This window comes from Anser brachyrhynchus (assembly GCF_964034855.1).
Source record: "Anser brachyrhynchus genome assembly, chromosome: 11".
In the NCBI taxonomy this organism is placed as follows: Eukaryota; Metazoa; Chordata; class Aves; order Anseriformes; family Anatidae; genus Anser; species Anser brachyrhynchus.
In genome coordinates this window covers 9683278-9699107 of record NC_137706.1, presented here as the reverse complement: position 1 = coordinate 9699107, position 15830 = coordinate 9683278, and the positions used below count along the sequence as shown (strand labels likewise).

At 57.5% G+C, this 15830-nt stretch overlaps 2 protein-coding genes across 3 annotated transcripts; one reads left to right on the top strand and one right to left on the bottom strand.

Moving 5' to 3' along the window:
* Positions 1 to 5872: 5872 nt before the first annotated feature.
* LOC308201091 (cytochrome P450 1A5-like) lies at positions 5873 to 11313 on the bottom strand. Of its 2 annotated transcripts, none has more exons than XM_080607855.1 (7): positions 9557 to 11313; positions 8545 to 9402; positions 7609 to 7732; positions 6970 to 7059; positions 6760 to 6883; positions 6437 to 6523; positions 5873 to 6277 (listed from the first exon to the last, which is right to left on the bottom strand). In XM_080607855.1, the coding sequence occupies exons 2-7, from the start codon at positions 9400 to 9402 to the stop codon at positions 5971 to 5973; spliced, it is 1590 nt and encodes a 529-aa protein (XP_080463981.1). In that variant the 5' UTR covers positions 9557 to 11313; the 3' UTR covers positions 5873 to 5970. The 2 variants fall into 2 exon arrangements, with proteins under 2 accessions (XP_080463981.1, XP_080463982.1); XM_080607856.1 differs by having other exon boundaries at positions 7609 to 7693.
* An 82-nt stretch (positions 11314 to 11395) lies between these two features.
* Positions 11396 to 15751, top strand: LOC308201041 (cytochrome P450 1A4-like). The gene is made up of 7 exons (XM_080607779.1): positions 11396 to 11614; positions 11766 to 12631; positions 13102 to 13231; positions 13458 to 13547; positions 13626 to 13749; positions 13865 to 13951; positions 14556 to 15751. Exons 1-7 carry the CDS (start codon positions 11536 to 11538, stop codon positions 14860 to 14862), a joined length of 1683 nt encoding a protein of 560 aa, XP_080463905.1. The 5' UTR covers positions 11396 to 11535; the 3' UTR covers positions 14863 to 15751.
* Positions 15752 to 15830: the final 79 nt, after the last annotated feature.

The following is a 15830-nucleotide window of genomic DNA, read 5'->3' as shown; positions in this document are numbered from 1 at the left end:
AGGCAAGCCGCCCCGTGCGCACGCAGCGCTGGTGTGGCAGGCGCCACACGAGGGCGTTCACGTCCCAAAGCCAGCGCAGAGGGGACAGGAGCGCTCCGGGAGGGGACGAAAATGCTTCAGGAGCGCCCAAGCGATTTGGGATCCCGCAGCGCCCTGCCTGGTGCTGCGCCCTGCTGGCATTCAGCCCTGGCCCTCGGGGGGCTTCTCCCCCATTGCTGGCCCCCAAATCCCTCTTTGGGATTTTGCCCTCATTTCAAAGCCTCCCCTCGTTCCCAGGAGGGTTTTAATTAAACAAGAAAGGGTTGGGGACGCTGCCCCTCAGACCCCGCTCTGGTTTTGGGGACCGGCGGCATCCCCGTCCCCCACCTTTCTCCCCTCCTTTCCTCCCCCCGTGGCTGGGGGCTTTGCTGTGGGGTTCCCCCCGTGTCAGATTTGGGGTGCAGGGAAGGGGAGGAGAGGCAGGATGGGGGACAATCCCCACAGCCCCCCTGTCTCGGGCAGATTTGTGACATCAGGGGACTGCCAGCAGTCTTGGGGACAGGCAGCCAAAGGGAGGTGGCACAAAGGTGGGTGACACCTGGGGAATATGCTTAATCCCCTAGCCAGGTTTCAGCACCCTCTCCAGCTACTCAGAAGCTGTGGTTTTATTCCCCTTTGGCAGAAATTTGCAAGTTTGGCCATTTTTTACAGGCACCCAGGAGCTAATCCCCGTGGGGAGGTGGTTGCTGCTAACAGCTCTCCTGGGTATGAGCAAACAGCTGAGGGAAAGAAGGAGCCAGCAGCAGGAAGACTGGAAATAGGTTGGAAATATGGGATGGGCTTTTAACGAGGAGGGTCACTAAGTGTGGGAGCAAACCCTCTGTCCCCTTTCTCTCCCTCTAAAGCAGGACCCACAGTTTCCCACTGCAATTTAGCTCCTCAAAGAGTTTCCATCCCTGCTGGACGTGTCCCTGTGGCTTCCAGGGACCTCCGCCGTTGCAGGGGGACCCGGAGTGGAGCTGCCATTGCTCAGCCTGCTGACTCACTTTAAAACCTCCCATAAAAGCAAGTGATAAAAGCTCCCCCGGCTTATCATGGTTCCGGTTCCCATAAAGAAATCACGGCACTTGCAAGCTACCTGGGGAGTAAGCGGAGGCTCTAATTGAGGAAGATCATTAGGGAAGAGACAGAGATAGGGGATGTGTGCAATCAGGGCCGTCGTGGCAGTGATCAATGGATCTGCTTATCAGGAGCTGGTGGGGAAGGGAAGGAAGGGGAGAGTGTGTGGGTGCAGCACAGGGCACCTTGTGGGATGGGAGCTGCCACGGGTGTGTAAGGAGACGTGTGTGCAAGGCCAGGCTTGTATGGCAGCTCTGCTCCCTTCCGGAGCTGCCCTGGGAGGTCTCCTTGCTGCTTGGCCTCTCCGCTCCACTGAGCAGAAGGGATGCTGCTCCCGGCCAAATTGGGGGCTCTGGGGGCTCCCCGTGCCCCTTGGTGTCCCGTGTGGGATGCTGCCATCGAAGGGAGAAAGATGGAGCCCCATAAAACTGTGCGTTTCGCCTCCATCAGCGAGAAGAGGAGGGCCGGGTGGGAAGCCTGCCCAGTTTTCTCCCCTCCAACCCTCTCCCTTCCTTCCCCATCCTGGCATGGGGGTGACTTTTCTCCTTTTTCTCCTTTTTCTCCTTTTTCTCCTTTTTCTCCCTTTTCTCCTTTTTCTCACCCTTTTTTTTTCCTGATCTCCAGTGCCAGGCTCTGCAGTCTGTCAGCAGTGACCCCAGGGGAGGCAATCAGAGGAGACCTTCCACCAACAAGGGGCTGTTTCACTCGGTAACGTTAATATTAATCTGCTTATCTGCCCCGGGGCTGTAAACCACTCATCTCCAAAGGGAAAAAAAACTACCCCTCTGTTCTTTATTTCTCCCTACTGATTGCAGGCCTTATCAGCAGCCACCGCCGGGACTCAGGGCAGCGGAGTCACGCGATGGCTCCAGCCACCGGGGCTCTGGTCCTGCACCAGCGCCGGAGTCACGGGGCCAAGTCCACGGGAAGCTCCCCACCCCACGGCATGACACGCGGCCAGGGTGGTCCTGGTGGTCTTGCAAAGCACCAGGCTGAACACCGAGACACCCAGCCCCACGTCCGTGCTGGATTCGGGATGTCCCTCATGGAAAGGTGGAGCAGGAGTCTATTGCCTTTACCTACACCCCCGGGGGACGTAGGGGAGGTGTAGTTCGGCCAACAGATCTCATGTGTTGTCCTAAACTGTCCTTCCACGCTTCCCCTGAGCTCAGCCCTGTCTCTCCAGATGTGGTTTGGACCTCGTGGAAGCACAGAGAGACAAAGAGCTACTCCCTTGCTTGTTTAACGGGTCTGAACACCTCCCTGCTCTTGCTGGAATCTCCCCGAGTTCTTGGGCAATCGGCTTCCTCATTTCCTTCCCTTTTGTTTTTTCTTCCTTCTTGGAAGTTTTTGTGCAATGCAGGGTTGTGTGCGTGCAATTGCCGGGGCCTGGCATTCGGACCTGGAGGGAGCTCTCATCGGCCGGGGTTTGGCATCCTGGCCCATGGGAACAGCTTCAAGTGTTGCACCCCATGGTCCTTCTTGTTCCCATATCACTGCCTGTCGGCCTTGGTGGGCCTTCTCCTCCAAAATGCTGGTCCCTGAAGAGCTCCTCCACCCCAGTTCACCTTAACGACCCCTCTCATTTTACTGAAAAACGAATCTGAGCAGCAGCAGAACCCCTGATATGCGAGGTTGTCTGGCAGATTCTCAAAGAGGCACTAAAGTGCCTTGAGTTAAAGATAAATTACACTAATGCACGCAGCATGGGTAACAAACAAGAGGAGCTGGAAGCCATCGTGCAGCAGGCAGGCTATGACTTGGTTGCCATCACGGAAACGTGGTGGGACCACTCTCATGACTGGAGTGCTGCAATGTCTGGCTATAGGCTCTTCAGAGGGGACAGGCAGCACAGAAGGGGTGGTGGTGTGGTTCTCTGTATCAGAGAGTGTTTTGATGTTGTGGAACTTGAGCCTGGGAATGATAAGGTTGAGTCCCTATGGGTTAGGATCAGCAGGAAGGCCAACAAGGCAGGCATCCTGGTGGGGGTTTGTTATAGACCGCCGAACCAGGGTGAGGAGACTGATGAGGAGTTCTACAGGCAGCTGGCAGAAGTTGCGAGATTGTCAGCGCTCGTTCTCGTGGGGGACTTCAACTTCCCAGACATATCCTGGAAGCACAACACAGCCCAGAGAAAGCAGTCTAAGAGGTTTCTGGAGAGCGTGGAAGATAGCTTCCTGACGCAGCTGGTTAGAGAGCCTACCAGGGGAGGTGCCCGCTAGACCTTCTGTTCACAAACAGTGACGGACTGGTGGGAGATGTGGTGGTCGGGAGCTGTCTTGGGCAGAGTGACCACGAAATGGTTCAGTTCTCTATTCTTGGCGAAGTCAGGAAGGGGACCAGTAAAACTGCTGTCTTGGACTTCCAGAGGGCTGACTTTGAGCTGTTCAGGACACTGGTTGGCAGAGTCCCTTGGGAGGTGGTTCTGAAGGGCAGAGGAGTCCAGGAAGGCTGGGCACTCTCCAAGAAGGAAATCTTAATGGCTCAGGAGAGGTCTGTCTCCACGTGCCCAAAGACAAGCTGGCACGGAAGAAGACCAGCCTGGCTGAACAGAGAGTTGTGGCTCGAGCTTAGGAGAAAAAAGAGGGTCTATAATCTTTGGAGAAGAGGGTAGGCCACTCAGGAGGACTATAAGGATGTTGTGAGGCTGTGCAGGGACAAAATTAGAAAGGCCAAAGCTCATCTGGAGCTCAATCTGGCTACTGCCGTTAAAGATAACAAAAAATGTTTTTACAAATACATCAACACAAAAGGAGGACTAAGGAGAATCTCCATCCTTTACTAGATGCAGGGGGAAACTTAGTTACAAAAGATGAGGAAAAGGCTGAGGTGCTTAATGCCTTCTTTGCCTCAGTCTTTAGCGGCAAAACCAGTTGTTCTTTGGATACACAGTACCCTGAGCTGGTGGAAGGGGATGGGGAGCAGGATGTGGCCCTCACTATCCATGAGGAAATGGTTGGCGACCTGCTACAGCACTTGGATGTACGCAAGTCGATGGGGCCGGATGGGATCCACCCGAGGGTACTGAGAGAACTGGCGGAGGAGCTGGCCAAGCCACTTTCCATCATTTATCGGCAGTCCTGGCTATCGGGGGAGGTCCCGGTTGACTGGCGGCTAGCAAACGTGACACCCATCTACAAGAAGGGCTGGAGGGTAGACCCGGGGAACTATAGGCCTGTTAGTTTGACCTCAGTGCTAGGGAAGCTCATGGAGCAGATTATCTTGAGGGTCATCATGCGGCACTTGCAGGGCAAGCAGGCGATCAGGCCCAGTCAGCATGGGTTTATGAAAGGCAGGTCCTGCTTGACGAACCTAATCTCCTTCTATGACCAAGTGACAAGCTTAGTGGATGAGGGAAAGGCTGTGGATGTGATCTACCTTGACTTCAGTAAGGCTTTTGATACCGTTTCCCACAACATTCTCCTCAAGAAACTGGCTGCTCGTGGCTTGGACTGGCGTACGCTTTGTTGGGTTAAAAACTGGCTGGATGGCCGGGCCCAAAGAGTTGTGGTGAATGGAGCCAAATCCAGTTGGAGGCCGGTCACTAGTGGAGTCCCCCAGGGCTCAGTACTGGGGCCAGTCCTCTTTAATATCTTTATCGATGATCTGGATGAGGGGATCGAGTGCACCCTCAGGAAGTTTGCAGATGACACCAAGTTAGGTGCATGTGTCGATCTGCTCGAGGGTAGGAAGGCTCTGCAGGAGGATCTGGATAGGCTGGAGCGATGGGCTGAGGTCAACTGTATGAAGTTCAACAAGGCCAAGTGCCGGGTCCTGCACCTGGGGCGCAACAACCCCAAGCAGCGCTACAGGCTGGGAGATGAGTGGTTGGAAAGCTGCCTGGCAGAGAAGGACCTGGGAGTATTGGTTGATAGTCGGCTGAATATGAGCCAGCAGTGTGCTCAGGTGGCCAAGAAGGCCAACAGCATCCTGGCTTGTATCAGAAGCAGTGTGGCCAGCTGGGCTAGGGAAGTGATGGTCCCCTTGTACTCAACTCTGGTGAGGCCGCACCTTGAGTACTGCGTTCAGTTTTGGGTCCCTCGCTACAAGAAGGACGTGGAGGTGCTCGAGAGAGTCCAGAGCATGGCTACGAAGCTGGTGAGGGGTCTGGAGAACAAGTCTTACGAGGAGCGGATGAGGGAGCTGGGATTGTTCAGCCTGGAGAATAGGAGGCTCTTCTTGCTAAGAGACCTTACCGCTCTCTATAGGTACCTTAAAGGAGGCTGTAGCGAGGTAGGGGTTGGTCTATTCTCCCATGTGCCTGGTGACAGGACGAGGGAGAATGGGCTAAAGTTGCGCCAGGGGAGGTTTAGGTTGGATATTAGGAAGAACTTCTTTACTGAAAGGGTTGTTAGGCACTGGAATAGGCTGCCCAGGGAAGTGGTTGAGTCACCATCCCTGGAGGTCTTTAAGAGACGTTTAGATGTTGAACTTAGTGATATGGTTTAGTGGAGGACTTGTTAGTGTTAGGTCAGAGGTTGGACTAGGTGATCTTGGAGGTCTCTTCCAACCTAGATGATTCTGTGATAAACCTCCCCTGAATGGGGTCTTGGAGTGACACGACAACTCAGTTGGGCAATTAAAAACACAGTGTGGACACAAGGAAACAAGTTTAGAGGACTTGGAGAAGTATTAGTGTTTTTCCAAGACGTTTTCCCAAAATCTCCAAGATGAGCTTTGTGGTGCTAAGCCTAGACGCGATGGAATATCCAACAGTAGAAACACCAGACAATGAAAAAGGAGGAGAACGGTAGAAGGCAAACAAGATAAAAGGGATGCTTCAATGGCTTCAGTTTATTGGGTGGACCTGCAAGGTTCTGCCAGCCCCGGGGTTGGTACGAGGGCACCCACGGCTGGGGATGAGCCCGCTGCTCAGCTCAAGCTCGCCATGGGGAAGCGCTGCTTGACCTGGAAGTGCTCGCATCGCTTGTGCTTGATGGCCAGTCCGTAGCGTGGCGTCATGTCCACCTTCCTGCCATCACGGACACTGAACTCCAGCTGCTGCAGCAAGGTGGTCAGGAAAAGGAAGACCTGCCTCCTGGCGATGAACTCCCCAATGCACCTCCTCTTCCCCAGGCCAAAGACCAGCACCTTCTCCCCATCCTCTTTGTTCACCTCAGTCCCTTTGGCATTGAGGAAACGCTCCGGGTTGAAAACGTGTGGGTTCTTCCAAAGTTTCCTGGGGTGGAGAAGGTCAGGTGCTGAGATGGAGTCTCCTGGCCACGGGTGCAGGGGGGCTCTCATGGGAGCCAGTTAGGATATCCCTGGATTTAGTAGATCCCTTACCCTCCCCTTTTTCCCTTAAAGCAGGAGGCTTTCTGCCTCTGCAGGTACTCACTCATCGTGGTTCACCTGCCACTGGTTGATGAACACGCAACGGCCCTTTGGGATGTAGTAGCCGTTCAGCACCGTGTCCCTGGTCGTGCTGGGGGGAGAAGAGAGGGCTGTGAGGTTTTAGAAAGCAAAAAGGCTCTTCCGCATCCTCACAGGACTCAAAGTTTGCCCACGCTGACCTGCACAGGAGTGGTGAACTCCCTGTGTCCATGATGAAGCCATTATTGTACTGATAGAATTTTCCCTGCTCTGCTGCTGGGCAGGCTGCACCACGGTGCCTCAGGTCCTCACCTTGGCAAGCCCAGTCCGTTCCCAAGCAGCACCTACCTGTGCGGGATGGTGAAGGGCAGGAAGGAAGAGTGCCTGAACATCTCCAGGATGAAGGCTTCCGTGTAGGGCAGCGTGCCTTGGTCCGACAGCCGCAGTCTCCTCTCCCGGCCGATGGTCTGATCTGCGGCAGGTGGGAAGGAGAAGCTGGTTGCGGCCAGCCCTCACCTCACAGGTCCCAGCCCCAAAAAACTGGGCTCATCAGCTCACCCAGTTCGGCCTGGATCCTCTTCTGGATGTCGGGGTATGTCACCAGGTACATGAGGCACCAGGACAGGGCGGTTGTCACGGTGTCAAAGCCTGGGTGGAGAGGGGAGGTAGTGCAGACCCCATGAGTGTCATGCACAACACGGGTTATGCATGACCCCATATGTGCTATGCTCACTGCCAGACTGGCACGTGGATGGCTAAGAAGGGAGAGGACATCCCGGGCACACTGTAGGGCTTGGGTTTGTATCCTGTTGGAGAAAGCTTTGCTAAAAGGTTCAGTTCTCATTCGTCCTGGATTGCCCTGGGGTTATGCCAGGTTTGTGCAAGATTTCAACTTCTTTGGAAGCGAGGGAGTTTCCACAGAGCTACTCAAGGGTGAATCAGGCAGCAGACGTCTCCCTCAGCCAGGAAAAGCCACCCTGACCAAGCTATCAACTGTGCCCCTGGCTTGTTCCTGAAGCTTTCTTCCAGACCTAATATCCCACATGGTCTCTGGGGGTGTCCTAAGAAGGTCCAGAGCAGGGGGATGGGTGCTTGGACCCAAAGTGGCCACCCGGTGCTGGACAACTGGGGTCAGAGCTGTAAGGTGAGGAGCCCGAGGTGACCTGCCGTAGCTGAGGGAGCGGCGGGGCAAGATACCTGCTCCGAAGAGGTCGTTGACCAGGTTGACAATCTTCTTGTTAGGGATCCGCGCGGCGGTGCTGGCTTCTTTCTTCTCCAGGCTCTGCTCAATGAGGGAGTCGGTGATGTCTCGGATGTTGTTCTGAGGGAGAGGAGAGGAGAGGAGAGGAGAGGAGAGGAGAGGAGAGGAGAGGAGAGGAGAGGAGAGGAGAGGAGAGGAGAGGAGAGGAGAGGAGAGGAGAGGAGAGGAGAGGAGAGGAGAGGAGAGGAGAGGAGAGGAGAGGAGAGGAGAGGAGAGGAGAGGAGAGGCGAGGCGAGGCGAGGCGAGGCGAGGCGAGGCGAGGCGAGGCGAAGAGAAGAGAAGAGAAGAGAAGAGAAGAGAAGAGAAGAGAAGAGAAGAGAAGAGAAGAGAAGAGAAGAGAAGAGAAGAGAAGAGAAGAGAAGAGAAGAGAAGAGAAGAGAAGAGAAGAGAAGAGAAGAGAAGAGAAGAGAAGAGAAGAGAAGAGAAGAGAAGAGAAGAGAAGAGAAGAGAAGAGAAGAGAAGAGAAGAGAAGAGAAGAGAAGAGAAGAGAAGAGAGAAAAGAAGCCGGTGGCCAAGCAGAGCGTTGGGTTACCAACTGGAGAACATCATCTTTCAACCCCCATGGTGGTCCGTACTGATTTTGCAGCCAGTGGAAATGAGGAGGTGGCTCTGCAGGACACCTGTGCAAGCAGCCTTGCTGACAGATCAGAATATTGCCCAACCAACTGCTCTTAGCACACAAGGCCACCGAGGAGCATGCGTACTGGCCCGCAACACAAAGAGGTTACAGCTGGACAGGCTGTACTCCTAGATGGAACAATATCTGCAGGAACACCAATGGCCATGGCCACTCGGCTGCAGGAGGACAAACAAGTCCCCAACACAGAGTGGGACACATCTCTGGCGCTGGTGGGGGTCCCCAAAGCTCTCACCTTGTCATACGTCTCGTAGTGCTCCTTGACAATTGCCTGCAGGAAACGGATGAACCGCTTGTTGAAATCTTTAAAGAGATCCATGGCACGGCTGGGCAGGTAGCGGAGCAGCGGGATGAAGTCCGAGGGGTTGCCAGCAGCCGCCACGTCCCCGAACTGCTCACTGACGTTGACCAGGCTGAGCAGCTCCTGGTCGTCGTGGCCGTAGCGCTTGCCGAAGCACATGGCGCAGATGACGTTGGCCACCGAGACCACCAGGTAGCGGTACGGGTCGAAGCTCTGCTCCTCCTCCATCAGCTGCAGGAACTTGGTGACCAGGTAGGCGGCCTCCTTGGAGACGTGCTCCTCCAGGAGGCAGCTGGAGGACGACGTGGGGCTGGCGGTGATGGAGAAGGTCTTCAGGGCGTTCTGGGCCAGCTTGCGGCGCGCTTTCCACACATCCCCTGAGTCAGGGCTGAAGGTCAGGCTCTGCCCGTCCGTGATGTGTCGGAAGCTGGGGAGGTCGGGGCGCCCCATGAAGTCTTCCCCTTGCCTCACCAGCGCCTGCCGCAGGGTGTCCAGCCCGCTCAGCACCAGCACGGGCTGGGTGCCGATGGCCACCTCCATCACGTCCCCGTACTTCTGGCTCAGCCGCGTCAGGGCCAGGTGCGGGTCCTTCCTCAGCTCCAGTGCGTTGCCCACAACGGGGAGGCCGCGGGGGCCCGGGGGGGGCTTCAGCCCCTTGGGCACACGGCGCCGCAGGGGCTGGGCGAGCAGCAGGAGCAGGCAGAAGACGGCGGCCACCAGCAGGACCTCGGTGGCTGAGACACCGCTGGGGCTCCCTGCCAGCCCCATCGCAGCTTCCATCCCTGCTGCCATCTAGAAGGAGATAACGGGAAGCGAGGTGCGGAGGCAGGATTAGCATGGGGAACCCCAAACTGCTCAGGGAGAGCTATAGCATGAATTCTCCCACCCAGCTTTAAAACCTTCCACGTCCGTGCTCAGAGCCCCACACGCACATGTCCTCTCCTACCTGCAGGTCCTCAGGTCACAGAGGGCTGGGGTCCCAGCAGAGCGAGGAGAGGGGGTCCCAAACCCCCGGATGGGTTCCTCTCCTCCTGCCTCCTGCTCCACTCGAGGCTTTAAATAGGCAGCTGGGTGCTTATCTGTGGGGTCATGGCGAGGAGGACCCAAGGGACAGCTACCCATTAACAGAGGGGGCCGAGCCCCTGGAGCCAGCCCCGGAGCCCAGGGCAAACGTTCCCCAGCTCCACCACACTGGGGGGGGGGGGACAAGCAGGGTACCGGTGTCCCCACTGTGGCAGGACCTCGTGGCCGGGGCCAGCCTCAGGTTAACGATTGGCCAGGGTTGCGTGAGAAGTTGCTGGCATGCTTCCTGACCACGGCACGCGACCGCCGCCTGGGCTCAGCCCCACGACCCCGTCCCCCCCTCCAAAAAAAAACCCTGGCAGGGGACACGCAGGGTCCCGGCTCAGCCGGAGGGAGTGGAGGTGTTCATTAGGTGGAGGGAATTTATTTTTCTTTTTGCCCCAAGTTTTCATCTGCTCTTTGGAAAGCACAGGGGGAATCGTGCCCAGGTAGAAGCTGAGCTAATATTTAATAAAGGCTTTCAACACCTGGCCCAAGCGGGATCATTAATAGCAGTGAGTAGGCTCATTAAGGCTTGGCAGGGACAGTTACAAAACCCAGGCTGCTAAAATTCAGCCCAATAATTGCACACGCTAACGAGAGGCACCGTGCGGACGGCTCACGCAGGAGATGCCTCCCAGCCCTGCATGGGGAAGACGCCTGTCAAGACACGGGGGATTTGCTCAAATACGTGGGAAACCCTAAAAAAAAAAAAGGTTTTGGGAGGGCGAACACCGCAACGGCGTGGTGCGGGCGGTGGGCATGGGGGATGTGGTGCTAAAAGTGCTCGACTGCAGCAGACGTGGGCCAGCTTTGGGTGTGCAAGGCGCGTGTGCACGGCGCTGTGCGGCAGCAGGAACCTACAGAAGTACCTATAGACATATAGGTATGCTGCAGGGGGACGGGACTGCGTGCCCTGCATGTCCCGCGTGTCCCCTGCCACCGGGATGTTCCCAAGTGTGGTGGCACTGCTGAGCCCCCCCCCATCCCCCTGTGGGCTGCCCCCCGGGTCCCGTGGCGGGGATACAAGTGGGACCGAGCCCCGTTACCCGCTGCGGGGGGGGGGGGGGGGGGGGGGCGATCCTTCCCGGCGCCACCCTGACCCCGGGCCGGGCTCCTGGACGTGGGGCCGCCGCCCTGGCCCTTTATAAGCCATTTCCCCCCCCCACACCCATAGCGTGACAACGAGTGACCGTCCCAGGTCCGTGCCGGCCCCTTCGCACGCGATGCTGTCCCCTCGCCCCCCCCGCCCCCCGACGTGACCCCAGCCCCCGTTGTCCCCGGGGGCCGGGGGGGGGGGCAGAGGGCACGGCGGCTTCTCACGCGAACCTGGCCAATTTTTAACCGGCAAGCCCCGGCCGTGACCCCCGGCCCCGCGACGTGGCCCCCCGTGGACCTGCCCCGCGTCCCTCACGGGGGTCTGGGGGGGGGGGGGGGTCGGGCCGGATCCGGGATCCCCCTTTTAGGGCAAAGCCGGGTGGGCAGCACCGAGCGGTGCGGGACGGAGCCGGTGCGTGCCGCCCCCCCCCCGGCGTGTTCGCGGATCCCCGTGGGGCCGCGGCTCCTTTAAGAGGCTCCCCGGTGGCGTGCCAGGGTGCCCAAACCTCCCTCCCGCTTCGCACGCGATGTCCCCCCCCTCGTCGTCCCCCCCCCGGGACCTCCGTGTCCCCCCCTCCGTGTCCCCGCAGCCCCTCGTGCCGCCCGGTGCCGTGCCGCCCGCCCCGTCGGGGCGCCCCCGGGGAGCGCCGAGAGGGGGGTCCCGTAAATCCCGGGGGGGCTGTTGGGGAGTTCGGCCGCTCGGCAGCTTTGATTAGGCTTCGGTCACGTGGGGGGAGGCGCCCCGGCCAATGGGAGCGGGAGGCGATGCATATAAAGCAGGGCCGGCGGGGCGCCCGGTACCTGGCGGCGGGATCGGGCCCCCGAAGGAGCGCTGCGCCCCGAGGTGAGCACCGCTGCGGGAGGGACCCCCCTGGGAATCCTAAAAAAAACCCACCCTGACAGCATCCTGCTGGGAGCTCACGCTTGTGGGGTGCGGGGGGGGCTTCTGTGGGGTCCTCGCTGCCCCCTCCCTAATTGCCATCCTTCTCCCCAAGGATCCTCGATGGCAGCAGGGATGGAGGCTGCGATGGGGCTGGCAGGGAGCCCCAGCGGTGTCTCAGCCACCGAGGTCCTGCTGGCGGCCGCTGTCTTCTGCCTGCTCCTGCTGCTCACCCAGCCCCTGCGGCGCCGTGTGCCCAAGGGGCTGAAGCCCCCCCCGGGCCCCCGCGGCCTCCCCGTTGTGGGCAACGCACTGGAGCTGAGGAAGGACCCGCACCTGGCCCTGACGCGGCTGAGCCAGAAGTACGGGGACGTGATGGAGGTGGCCATCGGCACCCAGCCCGTGCTGGTGCTGAGCGGGCTGGACACCCTGCGGCAGGCGCTTGTGAGGCAAGGGGAGGACTTCATGGGGCGCCCCGACCTCCCCAGCTTTAAGTACATCTCCAACGGGCAGAGCCTGGCCTTCAGCCCCGACGTGGGGGATGTGTGGAAAGCGCGCCGCAGGCTGGCCCAGAACGCCCTGAAGACCTTCTCCATCGCCGCCAGCCCCACGTCGTCCTCCAGCTGCCTCCTGGAGGAGCACGTCTCCAAGGAGGCCGCCTACCTGGTCACCAAGTTCCTGCAGCTGATGGAGGAGGAGCAGAGCTTCGACCCGTACCGCTACCTGGTGGTCTCGGTGGCCAATGTCATCTGCGCCATGTGCTTCGGCAAGCGCTACGACCACAACGACCAGGAGCTGCTCAGCCTGGTCAATGACAGCAATGAATTTGGGGACGTGGCAGCTGCTGGCAACCCCTCGGACTTCATCCCGCTGCTCCGCTACCTGCCCAGCCGTGCCATGGATCTCTTTAAGGACATCAACAGGCGCTTCAACTTGTTCATAGAGAAAATTGTCCAGGACCATTACGCCACCTTTAACAAGGTAAGAGCTTGGATGCTGCTCTGGGGCAAACCTTTCCCTCGCTTTGCTGCTTGTTTTCTTATTGCATTCTTTTTGTCATGGTCCCATTCATTAAAATCATTAGAAGAGGGCACAGAAGTAGAGCTTTGTGCTTAATAAAATTGAGCTTCTGAAGAGGAAGCCCAAATCCAATTCTGCTGCTTATGGGTTATGGGATGTGGTAGAGCCTCTTGAGATGCTGACTTTGCTGCAGCTGGTTCCCAGTTCTCTAACGGAGCTGATCCCACCAGCTCTCCTCACCCACCGGCTTGGCTCTGCAGCTTGTCCTCCACCAAACCCCGCTGCCCCTTGCTGGGTGCTGGACCTGGCACCCCCTGCCTCCAGCATCCCCCTTTGTGCTTGTGGGGGAAGGAAGAGTTGGTGCCTCCTGCAGCTGGGTAAGGGGAGGTTTCATCTGCCCTGGTGTCTCTGACCCCTTGGCTCTTCCCCAGGAGCACATCAGGGACATCACGGACTCGCTGATCGGGCACTGCCAGGAGAGGAAGACAACAGGGGAGGACACCCACATCCAGCTCTCCGACCAGAGCATCATCGCCATCGTCAACGACCTCTTTGGGGCAGGTGAGGCCATCTCCACGGGTGCAGCCCCATCCCCTGGCCATGCTTGGGGCTTTGGAGCTGCCGCTGGGCTCACAGGCAGTCGTGGCCACAGCACGTGGCTTTTGAGGGGCAGCTGATGGGGAAAGCTCTCCAAGGCTGTGTGTCACCAGCCAACACATCCAGGGTGCTGAGATTTGTGAATACCCTGTGTTTTGGTAGCTAGATGCCTCTCTTTGTGTCCATCCAGGCTTTGACACCGTGACAACCGCCCTGTCCTGGTGCCTCATGTACGCCGCCTTGTACCCTGACATCCAGAAGAAGATCCAGGATGAGCTGGGTGAGCTGACAAGCCCGATTCTTTGGGGCTGGGACCTGTGAGGTGAGGGCTGGCCCCAACCAGCTTTTCCTCCCGCAGATCAGACTATCGGCCGGGAGAGGAGACCGCGGCTGTCAGACCGAGGCACGCTGCCCTACACGGAAGCCTTCATCCTGGAGATGTTCAGGCACTCTTCCTTCCTGCCCTTCACCATCCCGCACAGGTAGGTGCTGCTTGGGGTTTTGGAGGTCCCAGCAAACAGAGCACCTCCAGAACTTGTGCTTGTTTCACCACGAAGCTGTGAGTTTCCTCTGAACCTCTGCCCATATTTCTTCCAGGACAACGAAAGCCACTGCTCTGAACGGCTACTACATCCCCAAGGACACCTGCGTGTTTGTCAACCAGTGGCAGGTGAACCATGACGAGTGAGTACACCACAGCGTTCCTATTCGGGGGGGGGCAGTCGGCTTGCCTGGGATGAAGATTGCACAGATCTGTCCTTAAGAGTCTGATCATCCTTAAAAGTCCCAGATCAAGTACTTTGCAGAGCAAAGCTTCTGACCCAACAGGAGCATGATCTTTCCCCATGTCTGAGCGGCAGTTCCTTGGTAAGGTGCTGGAAAATCCCACAGCATGGCCAGGCTGGGACAGGTTGGGAGGTTTTAAGGGAGGATGCAAGAGGAGAAATCCCTCAGGTCTCCATCCTTCCTTTGTAAAAGTTCCTGCCAGATTCCTGTGCTCCCATTTCAGCCAGAAGAGCAGGACCTCTCTAGATGTTATGTGCTGATTTCAATCATCCCTGGTATCTGCGTAGGCAAACACAATCCGAGGCTGAAGTGGAGGTTTCAATGGGCTGAGCTGATACGGGCTGACATGCAGCTGGCATTTTGGGTGGGGAACAGAGGCCACAGCAGGCTGCCAACGTTTTAGGGTGGCGAAATGAGAAAACATTGCAACACTCCTCGCAAAGAGGGCTCTCTTTGTCTGCCGTCCCCAGCGGCTTGCTCAGGTCTCTCTGTTCCACTGCAGGAAGCTCTGGCAGGACCCCTCCGCCTTCAAGCCCGAGCGGTTCCTCAACGCAGCCGGGACCGAGATCAACAGGACGGAGAGCGACAAAGTGCTGACGTTCGGCCTGGGGAGGAGGCGCTGCATCGGCGAGTCCATCGGCCGCTGGGAGGTCTTCCTCTTCCTCACCACCTTGCTGCAGCAGCTGGAGTTCAGCCTGGCGCCGGGCGAGGCGGTGGACATCACCCCTCAGTACGGGCTGACCATGAAGTACAAGAAGTGTGAGCGCTTCCAGATAAAAGGGCGCTTCCTCTCCAACGGCTCTCCGTGAGGCAGCGAAAAATAAAGGCAATAAACGACTTTTTGGGTTGGGCGCCTCCGCTTGTGCTCCCGGCGTGGAGCTGCTCCCGTTGCCGCCTTGCTTCACCGCAGGTGTCCTCGTCCCTCATCGTGCTCAGGCTGAAGAGGAATTTGCACGATGAATCCCTGAGCGTTTGCACCCCGCAGATGCCCTAACAGCTGGAAATGTGTAATTTAGGTTGTGCTGCTCACAGGTCATGGTGTTAGCTGCCTCCGAAGGAGAAGCCTCCTGGGAAATACCAAATGAACGAGAGCAAGGGACACAAAGCAATGAGAGGCACAGTAAAGTGCTTCTGGACTATGTATTTGCTGCTTCAACTAGTATTTTTTTAACAATATATCAGTATATTCTGACTAATAAAAAGAGGAACAGTTTGAGGACTGCAGGAGATGCATGGAGCAAGTCTTCCTGGCACACGGAGCAGGAATTTGTGCTGCTTTGTGCTGTTTTCTGGGGGCTGCATGGAAATGCATCCATCTGCAGAGAGAAATGGCGTGGGATTTCTAACCCAATAAATTTTTATGAAAGTTTCTTCCTCTTTGCTGCTTTTATTCCTCTTGGGGATAGGATGGGGTCACACAAATCACATCTCCGTCCTTAAAGATCTAACAGGGCTGTGTTGAATTCTTCTGGAGGGAATGAAATGGGACATTCACATGAAGGAGAGTTCCCTGTCCTTGGGGGTACCTGATCTAGGTGAGAAAAGACCTTTGAGATCATCAAGCCCAACCATCAAAGTGACCTGTGTCTCGTCACCAAGCCCTGCCCTGTAGTGCCACATTTGAAGGATGAGGTCCCCTCCTGGTGTGTACAGAGAGGGCTGGGGTATCAATGGTGGTGCGTTTCCCTAAAAACCTATTGCAGTGGTCTTCTCCACCCCGTAAAGCAGTGAAGGGAGCATGGGTGCTCCTGGTGCCCCCCAGCTGCTCTGAGCTTCT